Raw genomic sequence first — 13,147 nt, 5'->3', positions numbered from 1 at the left:
ACCCATAACCAGCTTATGAGAATCCAGGTCCGGGATCTTCCCCAACATCCTCCTTATGAACTCCACATCATCCCAATTTGGTGCGTACACATTCACGAGTACCATCGGCAGCCCCTCCACCTTTCCACTGACCATTATGTACCGACCCCGCACGTCTGCAACTATTCTTCCTGCTTCGAATGACACATGCTTATTAATCAGGATTGCGACCCTTCCAGTCTTAAGAGTCCAGCCCCGAGTGGAAAACCTGTTCGATCCATCCCTTCCTTAGTCTGACCTGGTCAGTTACTCTAAGGTGCGTCTCCTGCATCATTGCCACATCCGCCTTCAGTCCCCTCAAATGCGCGAACACACGTGCCCTCTTAACCGGCCCATCGAGCCCTCTTACATTCCATTTGATCAGCCTGGTTGGGGGGCCTCTCGCCTCTCCACCGATCATCCATCACCTTTCTTGGGCCAGTCTCCAGCCTGCGCCCCACGAATTCGCAGGCCCGCCTCCCGGCAGCCTCCATCCCCGACCTCCCCATTGCCCCACAGCAAACGTCCCTCCCCCGTCAGCAGAACATTTCCCCCCCTCCTCCCCTTGTAACAGCACTATACACACAGCCCCCTCCAACAAGCATACCATCTGCTCACCCGTGAGCTAGCCCGCCCAGCTAGCTTGGTGGCCCCGCCCATAGCGCCAGACATTTTCCCACCTATTGTTCCCTCCCCCGTCGCTCGGACACACATATGCAAATATAAACAATCCCAACCCAATTGCCCAAAAGAAACACACAAAGAAAATCAAAAAGATCAAGCATCTAACATTCACACTTCCATCCCTCGTCGGTGCAAATGCAAATTTTAACTCAAGCAGTTCATCCGCAGACCCCAACTCAATACAAAAGGCATTACAAGCATCCAGTATGAGTTCCAGTCGCGCAATCGACTCTTTAATCGGGTCCAAGCAGTCCTGTTTCTGCTTGGCGAAGCCCTCCTGTATAAACTGCATCAACTGCTCCATCGTCAGGGCAGCACGGTGGCACAGTGGGTTAGCCCTGCTGCCTCATGGCACAGAGGTCCCAGGTTCGATCCCAGCTCTGGGTCACTGTCCGTGTGGAGTTTGCACATTTTCCCGTGTTTGCATGGATTTCACCCCCACAACGCAAAGGTGTGCAGGCTAGGTGGATTGGCCAAGCTAAATTGCCCTTTAATTGGAAAAAATGAATTGGATACTCTTTTTTTTTTAAACTGCTCCATCGACCGCTGGGTCGCCAAGACAGAACTCCGGTCCTCCGCCATGCTTTCTCCCATTGCAGCCTCAGCCCAAGCCTTCTCCGTTCGCCTATTTCTTCCTTTGCGAGCACTCCTGGTCCGCTTCTCCATGCACTGATGTAGGATTCCTCGTCACAGTTGTATCCAACTACAATTTTCCACTTCAGATCCAACAAAAAATCGGGGGGAAAGGTCCAAAGTTCCGACCCGAGCTGGAGCCACCAAATGTGCGACCTACTCCTTCGTAGCCGCCACCGAAAGTGCATGCACCACATTGTTGAAGTCCTGTACCATGGGGCTCATGCCCTTAGCTGTAGAGGCATAGAGGTCATGCCCTCAGATATAGAGGTCATGAGCTGAGCCATGGAGTGCACATCCTGTACCAAGGTCTCTACTGTGGATACCACCCTCGCAGTGTTGGCTTCTTTGCGTTGCATTTACGGCGCATCTCCTCAGTCAGGTGGCAATTGGACTCCTCCAGTCAGCCTTGCAGTCCGAGGAGAGATGCTGTCATTCCTTCCTGATTCTTGCGGCTCTGCCTTTGTATTTCCATTAGGTCTGGGATGACCAGACTCAGGAGGATGGCACCAGAATGTTGCCTGGTATGGAGGGCATTAGCTATGAGGAGCGGTTGAATAAACTTGGTTTGTTCTCACTGGAACGAAGGAGGTTGAGGGGCGACCTGATAGAGGTATACAAAATTATGAGGGGCATAGACAGAGTGGATAGTCCGAGGCTTTTCCCCAGGGTAGAGGGGTCAATTACTAGGGGGCATAGGTTTAAGGTGAGAGGGGCAAGGTTTAGAGTAGATGTACGAGGCAAGTTTTTTACACAGAGGGAAGTGGGTGCCTGGAACTCGCTACCGGAAGAGGTGGTGGTAGCAGGGACGATAGTGACATTTAAGGGGCATCTTGACAAATACATGAATAGGATGGGAATAGAGGGATACGGACCCAGGAAGTGGAGAAGATTGTAGTTTAGTCGGGCAGCATGGTCGGCACGGGCTTGGAGGGCCGAAGGGCCTGTTCCTGTGCTGTACATTTCTTTGTTGTTCTTTGTCATTGGCCAGGGGCTCTGTCATCCCTCCGTGTGCCGGAATCCTGGGACATCGTTGCCTCCACCTGCTGGGGATCATCAGCTGTGAGGTGCTCACCAGTGAGTGACCCAGAAGCCTGCCTGTTAGTTAATCACACCGAGGTGTGATATCTGCGCTGGTGGAGGGTGCAGGTGACAGATGTGAGCCTCATCATTGGTTATGTTTGAGAAGTCCCCCTCTGAGCTGCACAGGTCTGTGGTTTCCAGGGGTTGCGAGGACGGTCTGGGCTGCCCTTCTCAATGCTCCCAACCACATCCCACATTCTCCCTTAGACCCCTCTTCCACTCCTCCGTGCTCCCAACCACATACCGGCCTCACCATTGACTCACCTTTGCTGGTTCCGTGCCTCCATTTGGGCGCAAACCACAAGTACAAAAGTCTATTTTTCTCCTGGGTTGCTAGTATCAGTGCAGAGAAGATTGATCTTTCATTCGGGAAGCCAGGAGGGATGGTAACCCTGAATGGAACAGCGGAAAGGGAGCATGATGTAAAGGTGAGAGTCCCATGCCTCCTTGCAAACGGCCAATCTCCTTATGCCCTTCCTTGTGCCAAGGTGTTCAAGGAAAATTGTTGCACGTCACCTTTAAATCCAGCTTTTGGGGCATGTGCATCCAGACGCCATATTGCACTGTCAGCTTCATGTCTGGCAGTCATTTCTGAATGAAGGGTACGGAGGGACTCCTCAGTTTTGTAGACAACAGTGTGGTGGTGAGATGGATGTCAGTCTTTATTATCGCTGCTTGGCCTTTTGGCTAAGATCAAGCCCAAGATGAGGTGCCTGGACAGTTTTGGTCACCTTATTTGAGGAAAGATGTAGTGGCATTGGAGGCAGTTCAGAGGAGGTTCACTAGGTTGATTCCAGAGATGAGGGGTTTATCGGATGGAGAGAGATTGTACAGTTTAGGCCTGTACTCTCTGGAGTTTAGAAGAATATGGGGAGATCAAATTAAGATGGGGATAAATCAAAACAAGATGATTAAAAAGTATGGATAAAGTAGACATGGAGCAGATGCTTCCTTATGCCCGGCATTCTAGAACGAGAGGTCATAAGCCTTAGGAATAGAGGTAGCAAAATTAAAACAGAGTTGAGAAGAAACTACTTCTCCCAAAGGGTTGTGAATCTATGGACTTTGCTACCCCAGAGTGCAGTGGATGCTGGGACAATGAGTAAATTTAAGGAGGAGTTAGACAGATTTTTAATTGGTAATGGGTTGAAGGGTTATGGAGAACAGACAGGATGGTGGAATTAAGGCTATGATGAGATCAGTCATGATCGAATGGCGGAGTAGACTCAATGGGCTAAATGGCCTAATTCTGATAATACATCTTATGAGCCCGGCCTGACCGAGGAACTGCCCCGTCATGACCCTGGCCACCCGGGAGATACACTGCCCTCCACTCCCTTGGTGTGCTCATCTTGACTGCTTGAGAGCACTAGTTATTTCTGCCAGCAGGGGAACATATGACATCCCCAGAAGATACGGAATTATGCTATTTCAACACATTTAAACTAATTCAAAGTGATCATAGTCCGATTCATCCCTCACTGGGCGTAAACCTGATTACATCACCAGCAGGGGACAGATCTGAGATCTCCCTGGTGGAGGCCTGTTATGGCCCTCTCTCAGGAGTTAGCAGCCATATTTGCACCATGTGTACGCAGTGGGCACCCGTCACCAGATGGTGTGAGGCCCTATCTGCTGCACCCATGCCACTGATTCAATCTCTAAATTTGAACCCACCTTTGGGAAAGTGCCCATTAAAGTGCCAAATTTCTCGCTCTCGCCAACTCCATAAAATGTCCCCTTCTCCACAGACGTTGCCAAATCTACTCAGCATTTCCTCTTTTTACTTCAGATAGCCAGCAGCACTCAATACAAACCCTCGGTCGGATTCTGAAGGGAATAAATAAACTCTGACCAAACCGACCTGGCCTGGGGGTGGGGCCTTTCACCTGGTCCGGGGGCGGGGCCTTTCACCTGGCCTGGGGGTGGAGCCTTTCACCGGGCCGGGGGGCGGTGCCTTTCACCTGGACTGGGGGCGGAGCCTTTCACATGGCCTGGGGGCGGGGCCTTTCGCCTGACGCGGGGGGCGGGGCCTTTCGCCTGACGCGGGGGGGCGGCACCTTTCATCCGGCCGGGGGCGGGGCCTTTCGCCCGACTCGGGGGGCGGGGCCACGCCTGAGGTTCTATTGGATGACGACAGGTGGCGTCAGTGACGAACGTGAACAGGCCTCTAATTGGAGCAAAGTGGCCACGTGAGGGCAATCGAGTCGGGTCAAGGGTCAGCAACTGGAGTGTGGGGGCTGCCATGTTCAGGATGGAAGCGCTGGGGCCGAAGATGGACCCAGAGGAGCTGCGGAAAAAGATGAGAGCGGATGTGCTGCGCTCCGTTCGCAACTTCGTCATCTACGTGGCCATCCTGCGGGCCAGTGAGTGTGGGGAGACGGCGACGGTGGGGGGTGGTTAGGAATTAGGAACCTGAGGTCAGGGCTTCCTGCTCACGGTCACTGGGAATCACGGCCGGATTGCCGCTAGGACGGCCTCTGCCCCAGAATGTCCAAGCTGCAATAGCCTTTCATTTGTGGGCAGTATACACCTGTGAGGGCTGGGCCCGGGCAGTGATCTCCCCGTCCCCATCCATCCGCTTGGGGAGTGGGGATCGCACATGGAGCGGCCTGTGCAGCAAATCAACCCGTGGGAGGGACCGGAGAAACTGCCAGGATAAAGGGATGATGTGGCGATGCCGGCGTTGGACTGGGGTGGGCACAGTAAGAAGCCTTACAACACCAGGTTAAAGTCCAACAGGTTTGTTTCGAATCACTAGCTTTCGGAGCACAGCTCCTTCCTCAGGTGATTAACCTGTGTTGTAAGACTTCTTACCAAGATAAAGGAAGAGAGAGAGAGATGAATGTACAAAATAGAAGCAAAAGTGGGCCATTTGGCCCTGTTCTGCCTTTCAATAAGATCATGGCTAATTGGTTTGTTTTTCTAATTGTACATCCCCATCTGCTCCCAATAACCCTGGGAATCTACCTATATCCTGCCTAAAACTATTCAATGGGGCACAATCCTCAGAAATTAATTCTCATCTCTGTCCTAAAAGGGTGACCCCTTAACTTTAAAACAGTGCCATCTAGTTTTGGACCCACGAGGAAACATCCTTTCCACATCCACCTTGTGAAGACCATTCAGGATCTTGTGTACTTTGCAAGTCACCCCTCACTCTTCTAAACTCTAGTGGAAACAAGCCCAGCCTTTCCAACCTAGCCCCATAAGACAACCCACTCATTCTTGAAATTAATCCAGTAAGCTTTCTCTGAACTGCCTCTAAGCATTTATATCCTTTGTTAAAAATAGAGACCAAATCTACACGCAATATTTGAGATGTGGTCTCACCAATGCCCTGTAAAGCTGAATCATAGCATTCTTATTTTCATGTTCAATTCCTTTCATAATAAAGTAAGAAGTCTTACAACACCAGGTTAAGATCCAATAGGTTTGTTTCAAATCACTAGCTTTTGTAGCACTGCTCCTTCCTCAGGTGAAAGGGCAGTGCTCCGAAAGTTAGTGATTTGAAACAAACCTGTTGGACTTTAACCTGGTGTTGTAAGACTTCTTACTGTGCTCACCCCAGTCCAATGCCGGCATCTCCACATCATTTCATCATAAAGGATAGCATTCCATTAGCCTTCTTAATTACTTGTTGCATCTGTGATTTGTGAATGCAATACCTAGAGCCCTCTGAATTCTGATGTTGTTCTCCATTTAAGTAATACTTTATTCCTGCCAATGTGAATAACTTCATTTCCCACAGCTGCCAGATTTCTGCCCGCTCACTCAACCTATTTATAGCCATCTGTGACCTCCTTTGTCCTCTTCATTACATTTTTCCTGCTTATCTTTCTGTCATCTTCAAATTTAGCTACCATAGGGCAGCCCGGGTCAATCCCGGCTCTGGGTCACTGTCCGTGTGGAGTTTGCACATTCCCCCTGTGTTTGCGTGCGTTTCGCCCCCGCAACCCAAAAGGTGTGCACGCTAGGTGGATTGGCCACACTAAATTGGCCCTTAATTGGAAAAAATGAATTGGATACTCTAAATTTATTTATTTTTAATTTTGCTACCATGCCTTCACACTAGGTCATTGATACAAATTGTGAAAAGCAGCCACATCGGGGACCCCTGCGGTACTTCACTCATTATTTACTGCCAATCAGAAAAACATCAATTTTTGCATACTCTCTGTTTTCTGCAGCCAGCCGATCTTCTACCCATGCTAATATGTTACCACTGACACCATGAGCTCTTATTTTCCGCAATAATCTTGGATGTAGCACATTATTAAATGCCTTCTGGAATCCAAGTACAGTATGCCTGCAGACTCCTCTTTTTCCCTAGCACACCTTACTCCTTCAAAGACCTTTACAATAAATTGGTTAAACATGATTTCCCTTGACTTCCGGTGACGGCGGGCGGGAGGCAGCCGTGCGTTGGAGGGCTCCCGTTCGGGAATGGCATTGTCGGGGGTTAACGCCCGGTCCTAGGGCCAGCGAAGGCAGTAAAAGTTGGGAGACAGCACAGAGGAGGGGAATGTCGAAGACCAGCAAAAAAGCAGCTGAAAGTCCGTCGGGGAGTGGAAAGGTCACCGCGGGGTCAGTAAAGAAAATGGAGGCTGGAGCACCAGGGGAGGCCGCATTGCTTACGGCTGAAGAAATAACTAAGGTGATGGCTGTGGAATTCGAATGGCAGTTTACAAAATACATGGAGACAATGAGGAAGGAGATGAGGGAGGTTTTGAGAGCGCTGGCGGAGGAGGCGATTTCACCGGTGATGACGGCAGTGGCGGAGGTGCGAGAGCAAGGGGAGGCGCTGAAGGAAGTGGAGGAGACGTTATTGCAGCACGGTGATCAACTTGCCTCGATGGGGAAGGAGATGTGGAAGATGATGGACATTAACAAGGATCTGTGAGGAAAAATGGAAGACCTGGAAAACAGATCCAGACAACAGAATTTGAGGATTGTGGGGCTGCCCGAAGGAGTTGAAGGACCGAAGCCAACTGAGTATTTTGCCGCTTTGCTGGCCAAACTATTGGGGGGGGGGGGAGGATCCCTCCCGATATGAACTGGATCGGGCTCATCGGTCGTGGAGGCCTGTACCAAAGGCGAGTGAGCCGCCAATGGCAGTGACTCTGCTTCCGTAGGTACTGTGTGAAGGAGAAGGTCCTGAGCTGGGCCAAGCAGAAGCGGGTGGTGCAGTGGGCTGGAGCTGGTATACGTGTATACCAGGACTTTACGGTGGAGCTGGCGAGGAAGTGGGCTGCCTTCAACTGGGTGAAGAGGGCACTGTACATTAGCAAGGTGCAGTGCGGCATTGTATATCCAGCGAAGCTGAGGGTGGCTTATAAGCTCAGGGACTTTTATTTTGGAACGGCGGAAGCAGCGGAGGAGTTTGCGAAGGCAGAAGGACTGTGGCAGAACTGACAAATTGAGAAGTGGCCATGTGCCGATGTAACCTCATGACTGTATTTTCTTCTCTTTTGTTTCACTGCGTGTGGGTGTAGAGGCTAAAGGAGCCAATGTTGTATATATTTGGACAAAGGAAGGGATGGGACTTCCACTCGAAATGCGGGCTCTTTGGGGTGTAAGTGGATATGCGGGGGGGGGGTGCTAAAAGGGGATCTCTGGGCTTTCCTAGGGCCGGGCAAGGGGGAAAGGGACCCGGGCGGGGGCCTCCACGGTGACCGGTTTAAGCCGGCCAGTGAACTGGAGTGAGGTGGGAGGAGGGGCTGCCGTCATCGGAGCCTGGCAGAACAGGGTCCGAGTGGTCTAGCCGGGGTGGCAAGTTGGGGGGGAAGGAACCGAGGTTGGGAGGAGGAGTTTTACAAGAGGAAGTGGAGGGGAGGAGTTTGGGGGGTGGGTTACAACTCTTGGGTGTCATATTGACAGGTGGGCCGTTGTTTGGGGTGGTGTGAGGATGGGATCATTGGTATTGTTAAGGGGATTGATTGTGTATTTGTTACCATTTACTGTTTGTGGGTGGGGTGTAAATGTTTGAAGGAAAATGTAGAATAAAAAGATTTTTTTTTTAAAAAAACATGATTTCCCTTTCACAAAACCATGCTGACCCTTCCTGTTTACCTGATGTTTTTCTAATTGCTCAGCTATAACCTTCTTAATGACTGATTCTAACACCTTCCCCACAACAGACAGAGAGAGAGAGACTGTTCCAGGCTGGAGAAATGGTTTTTGGGGGGGGAATAAGCTGTACCAGGAGAAAGAGTCCTTAAAGGGTCGATGTTTCTGGTTGAGCCTCCCAGTCAGAGGTCATAGAATCATCATAGAATTTACAGTGCAGAAGGAGGCCATTTGGCCCATCGAGTCTGCACCGGCTCTTAGAAAGAGCACCCTACCCAAGGTCAACACCTCCACCCTATCCCCATAACCCAGTATGGGCACTAAGGGCAATTTTGGACACTTGAGGGCAATTTATCATGGCCAATTCACCTAACCTGCACATCTTTGGACTGTGGGAGGAAACCGAGCACCCGGAGGAAACCCACGCACACACGGGGAGGATGTGCAGACTCCGCACAGACAGTGACCCAAGCCGGAATCGACCCTGGAGCTGTGAAACAATTGTGCTATCCACAATGCTACCGTGCTGCCCTAGTGCGAGAAAGTGTTGTCTTCCATCTACTACTCAGTACAGTTCAGACTGAATGGAGCATATATCAGTCCCTCAGCCACAGCAGTGTCACTCGACTGTGACATACTATGAGAGCAGTAGTAGTGTGCACAAAAGTCTCAACATTTTCTCTTGCATTATTTTGCTTAATGTCAATAATCAAATCTTCTAACCGATTCAGTTGATTTACCTTAGCAGTTGGTAAATCCCCTTTGGCTTTTTGATGTTTTTAAGCTTTTTTAAATTTTCATTTACAAGTATTGCAGCAAAATGGTCCAAATGCAAGTATTTTTAATAACAAATAAAGACTATTGGACCTTTCATGTCTGTTTTTAATGTATATAAACTCAACCAGCCCACATTCCTGTCAGAATTGCATCCAGTACATGTTTATGCTGCCATTTCAAATAGCTTTAGTCTGCAAATTGTACTAAATCATACAATTTTTTTCCAGCTCCATTTATCCTAATGAAACTGGATAGTATTTGAACTTCGCTACCCGCAGAGACCAGCATGGTGCAGGACAGTGATCAAGGCATACTTGATCTTCGTTGGCACAGAATGATAAAATGAACGTGGACAATCGGGAATGCTACTCCTGCAAAGAAATGGATTTTTAAACTCCGCTATAGGACAAACTGTCAACCCTCAACATATTGGAAACTCTTCTGCCTGTGGAACATGACATGAATTGTTGTCTATGCTTATCTCACATTGACCATTCCCCATTTTGTTTCATCCAAGGACACTTTTTTTGTTTTGTGATTGTTTTACACCACAGGTTCCCAGCATGCACTAATGTGCCAGTGTGCACAAAACCTGTGTTTATAACACCTGGTGTCTGCCCCAAGTGTGAATCTGGTCCATAATCCAACTGGTTTAGAAATCAGCTGAATACCCTCCTTCCTGGAGAATCATGTAGAAATTGCAGTATTTGATAATATTGCCTCAGTGACACAATCTTTTGAACCTGTAAAGAGTACAATTCTGCAAAAGATATTCCAGGTGTTTGCTATGCCTCCATATTTGAAATGGCATGGAGCACTGATAATTCTCCAATGTGAGTTAGTTGATATTCTTCACTGGATTTGCTTTTAATAATTGGTTTTGCACATAAAAATACATTTTCATTTTGGATTATTGAAACAATTGACGGTAATTTTTCATCTTGTCTGATTTAAAGACTGAAATCCCATGTTAATTGCACTGATGTAAAGATCACAACTCTGATTTCAACGCTTTTTTAAACCACTTGTTATATTCTCATTTACATTTTCATCTCTGCTTTTTTTCTTTAATATATCTAAATTGTAGTGTAACTCTATGCTACATTTTGACATTCCTCTGCCTCCCTAAATATCTGTACAAGCCTTAAATTGTGCTGGAATTTTGTGTAAAGGACATCAGCGGTTTTCGTTGATTTACTTTTATTGAACCGAGGGTGATAGTTGGATTATGTTCTTTTAAGCAATAAAGTGGATTGTTGGTCCTTCGTGGAACCGTTAGTAACAATCAGCTGGCCTGGTCAAATTGAAAATCGGGTATAAGTGATTATTTAGTACATTCTGCCAGTTAACTAACTGATGACGTTTGGTGCACACATGGAAGAACAGGGCAGGAAGAGTAGCCAGTTGAATCTGTTCCGCCACTGTCCTTACTGGTCTGGCTTACAGGTGATTCCAGACCCACAACAATGTGGTTGACTCTTAACTGCCTTCTGAAATGGCCTATCAAGCCACTCCGTTCAAGGGCAATTAGGGTGATTGGTAACAAATCCTAGCCTTGCCAACAATGCCCACATCCCATGAACAGATTTTTAAAAATTCTGGTAAATCTATACTGCACTCCCTCCTAGCCTAATATGTCCTCCTTAAGCTGTGCTCAGAACTGCTCTCGGTACTCCACGGCTTTGTGTAACTCAACCATGACTTCTCCCCACCCCGCCTGCCCATCATAATTCCTCTAGTTATAAAGGCTACCATTCCATTTGCCTTTTTGATCAATTTTTGTACCTTATCGGTACATTGGGGTATGTGACTTTATCCCCTCATCTAAGTTAATAAATATGGTGAATGGTTGAGGCCCCAACACACATCCTTTGGCAGAATGTGACCCAATCAGGTTACCAGCCTCTTATCTTTATTCTCCTGCTCAGCCAATTCCCTAACCAGGTCAAGTAATTTAACTTCAATTCTATGAGGTTTAACTTTAACCAGCATTCTCTCATGAGGGACTTTAGTGCCTTTTAGAAATCCATGTAAATAATATCCTAGACATATGCTGTCCACAGCTTTTAGTCGTCTTTTCAAAAAATTCAATCATGATTCATCCCACATAAGTCATGCCCTCTGAAATGACCAGCAAGCCACTGCAGTTGTTCAAGAAGACCCATCATCACCCTTCAATAAATGCTAGAGGTACCGGTGAAGCCCAGAGGCAGGAGTGAATAAAATGTTATATGTACCAATAAGTTTAGGCATCCAAAAAGTGCACTGGACTGTGCAGCCATCCAGATTTCATCAAACTTCTCTTACTCTCCCAGATGGTTTTGTAACTTCCAACAACAACTTACTTTTAACATAATAAAACATCTCCAGGCACTTTTCAGGGGTAGTATAAAATATGATACTGAGCCCATAAGGAGATAACAGGTCAAATGACCAAAAACATGGTCTGAGGTGGATTTTGAGGAATCTTTAGCGAGTTGGAGATCCAACTAGGTAGTGTGCAAAAGTGTTTTTATTGATCGGTGGGATGTGGGTATCACTGGTAAGGACAGCATGTAAATCTTTTTCCTAATTGATCTTGAGAAGGTGGTTGCCTTCTTGAACAACTGTAGTCCCTATGCAGTTCCACCCATGATGCTATTGAGGCCCAAAGTTATAGAAGACCTATTAGGTAATGGAATATATGGATTAATCTGTTGGCATACATGTACAATTTTGTTAACTTTCATTTGTGGTCCCAACAAACATCAGTTTGAAATTTGTGAAAAAGCTACCCAGACTTTTCTGTCCCCAGCCAAATTCAGTGCCAAAGAATTGATTTGACGTTTATTTGGCCAATGTCTGTTATTGTCGCAAGCTCTGGTGTCAAATAGAAACCACGTCAGTATTCAATTTAATGGTTATATTCTGGGTTGTCCTGTAATTTCCCCAATTTTGAAAAGCTGAATAAACATTTATCAAATTGTATTTTAAATCAGTCGTTCTCAAAAGTGGTTCTGGAGGTCTTGAGTGGTCTGCAGAGAGTATGGAGCTTGCATCACCAAAGTTGGTAAACTGAGAAAAGTTTGATGGACTTTAAGCTCAAAGTATGTGGATTCACCAACACAGTTTTGAAGCAGCTGCTGCTGTTCCCAACAACATGCAAAATCATATTTTCAACACTTTGGGGGCTGAAAATAAAGAAAAAAAGACAGCTGAATGTGGAGTGCAACATGAGATTGAAGCCCTTCAGCTTGGAACTCAATGGTGTTCCATCAAAAGCAGTGCCATTCTTCCCATTAATTCGGATTTATTTTTTTTCTTGTGGAAGTGGGCAGGATTGAACCGGTGCATGGTCCACAAACCTTTTGTCCCCCTCTTCGGCGATCGCTTGCGAATGAGTATGATTGTCCACCTAAGAAACTCCATCTTACTTGTCATGCGTTCTGTGGGTCTTTGCATGACAGATGAGCCCGATCCTAGAGCTGCATCTTGGATTGCACGCCACAGGTGTTTCCAGGAAGTGGGATCAGTCCTTAAACTCTGGATCACGGGTATTCCTTTCTCAGCTCCTTTTCTGGGCCTCTTGTCGTTGGGTGCCCTTGAAGAATTATGTCCCTTCAATCAGTACGTTCCTCCAAGTAGGTCTCTTTTGAGTAAGGGTCTCCCAGGCGTTGACATCTATGATGCATTTCTTGAGATAAACCTTCAGGGTGGGTCTTTGAAGCATTTCCTTAGTCTTGTTCGGAAGCCTTCCTTGAGCTGGGCGAAAAAGATTTGATTTGGCAGGTGGGACTCATCCCAGTGGAGTTGATTTTGGATGATCATGGTCTTGATAGTGGTGCCCTTGGCTCCTCCAAGAACGCTATGTTAGTGGGTCTGTCCTCACAGCTGATCTGGAAAA

The 13,147-nt window shown here is 47.4% G+C and overlaps 1 protein-coding gene across 1 annotated transcript; it reads left to right on the top strand.

Moving 5' to 3' along the window:
• The first annotated feature begins 4,605 nt into the window (after window positions 1–4,605).
• tomm5 (translocase of outer mitochondrial membrane 5 homolog (yeast)) lies at window positions 4,606–12,238 on the top strand. The gene is made up of 2 exons (XM_072517005.1): window positions 4,606–4,784; window positions 9,492–12,238. The coding sequence occupies exons 1-2, from the start codon at window positions 4,664–4,666 to the stop codon at window positions 9,524–9,526; spliced, it is 156 nt and encodes a 51-aa protein (XP_072373106.1). The 5' UTR covers window positions 4,606–4,663; the 3' UTR covers window positions 9,527–12,238.
• Window positions 12,239–13,147: the final 909 nt, after the last annotated feature.

Source organism: Scyliorhinus torazame, chromosome 9, assembly GCF_047496885.1.
Source record: "Scyliorhinus torazame isolate Kashiwa2021f chromosome 9, sScyTor2.1, whole genome shotgun sequence".
In the NCBI taxonomy this organism is placed as follows: domain Eukaryota; kingdom Metazoa; phylum Chordata; class Chondrichthyes; order Carcharhiniformes; family Scyliorhinidae; genus Scyliorhinus; species Scyliorhinus torazame.
The sequence above is the reverse complement of the archived record's forward strand: the minus strand, read 5'-3'. Positions and strand labels throughout refer to the sequence as shown.

What these genes read in the sequence shown, in the direction of transcription:
- tomm5 (XM_072517005.1), top strand. Translation starts at nt 4,664, where the DNA reads ATGTTCAGGATGGAAGCGCTGGGGCCGAAGATGGACCCAGAGGAGCTG. An exon ending in CGTGGCCATCCTGCGGGCCA is followed by an intron (nt 4,785 to 9,491) that starts GTGAGTGTGGGG and finishes ATTTTTTTCCAG; the next exon opens with CTCCATTTATCCTAATGAAA.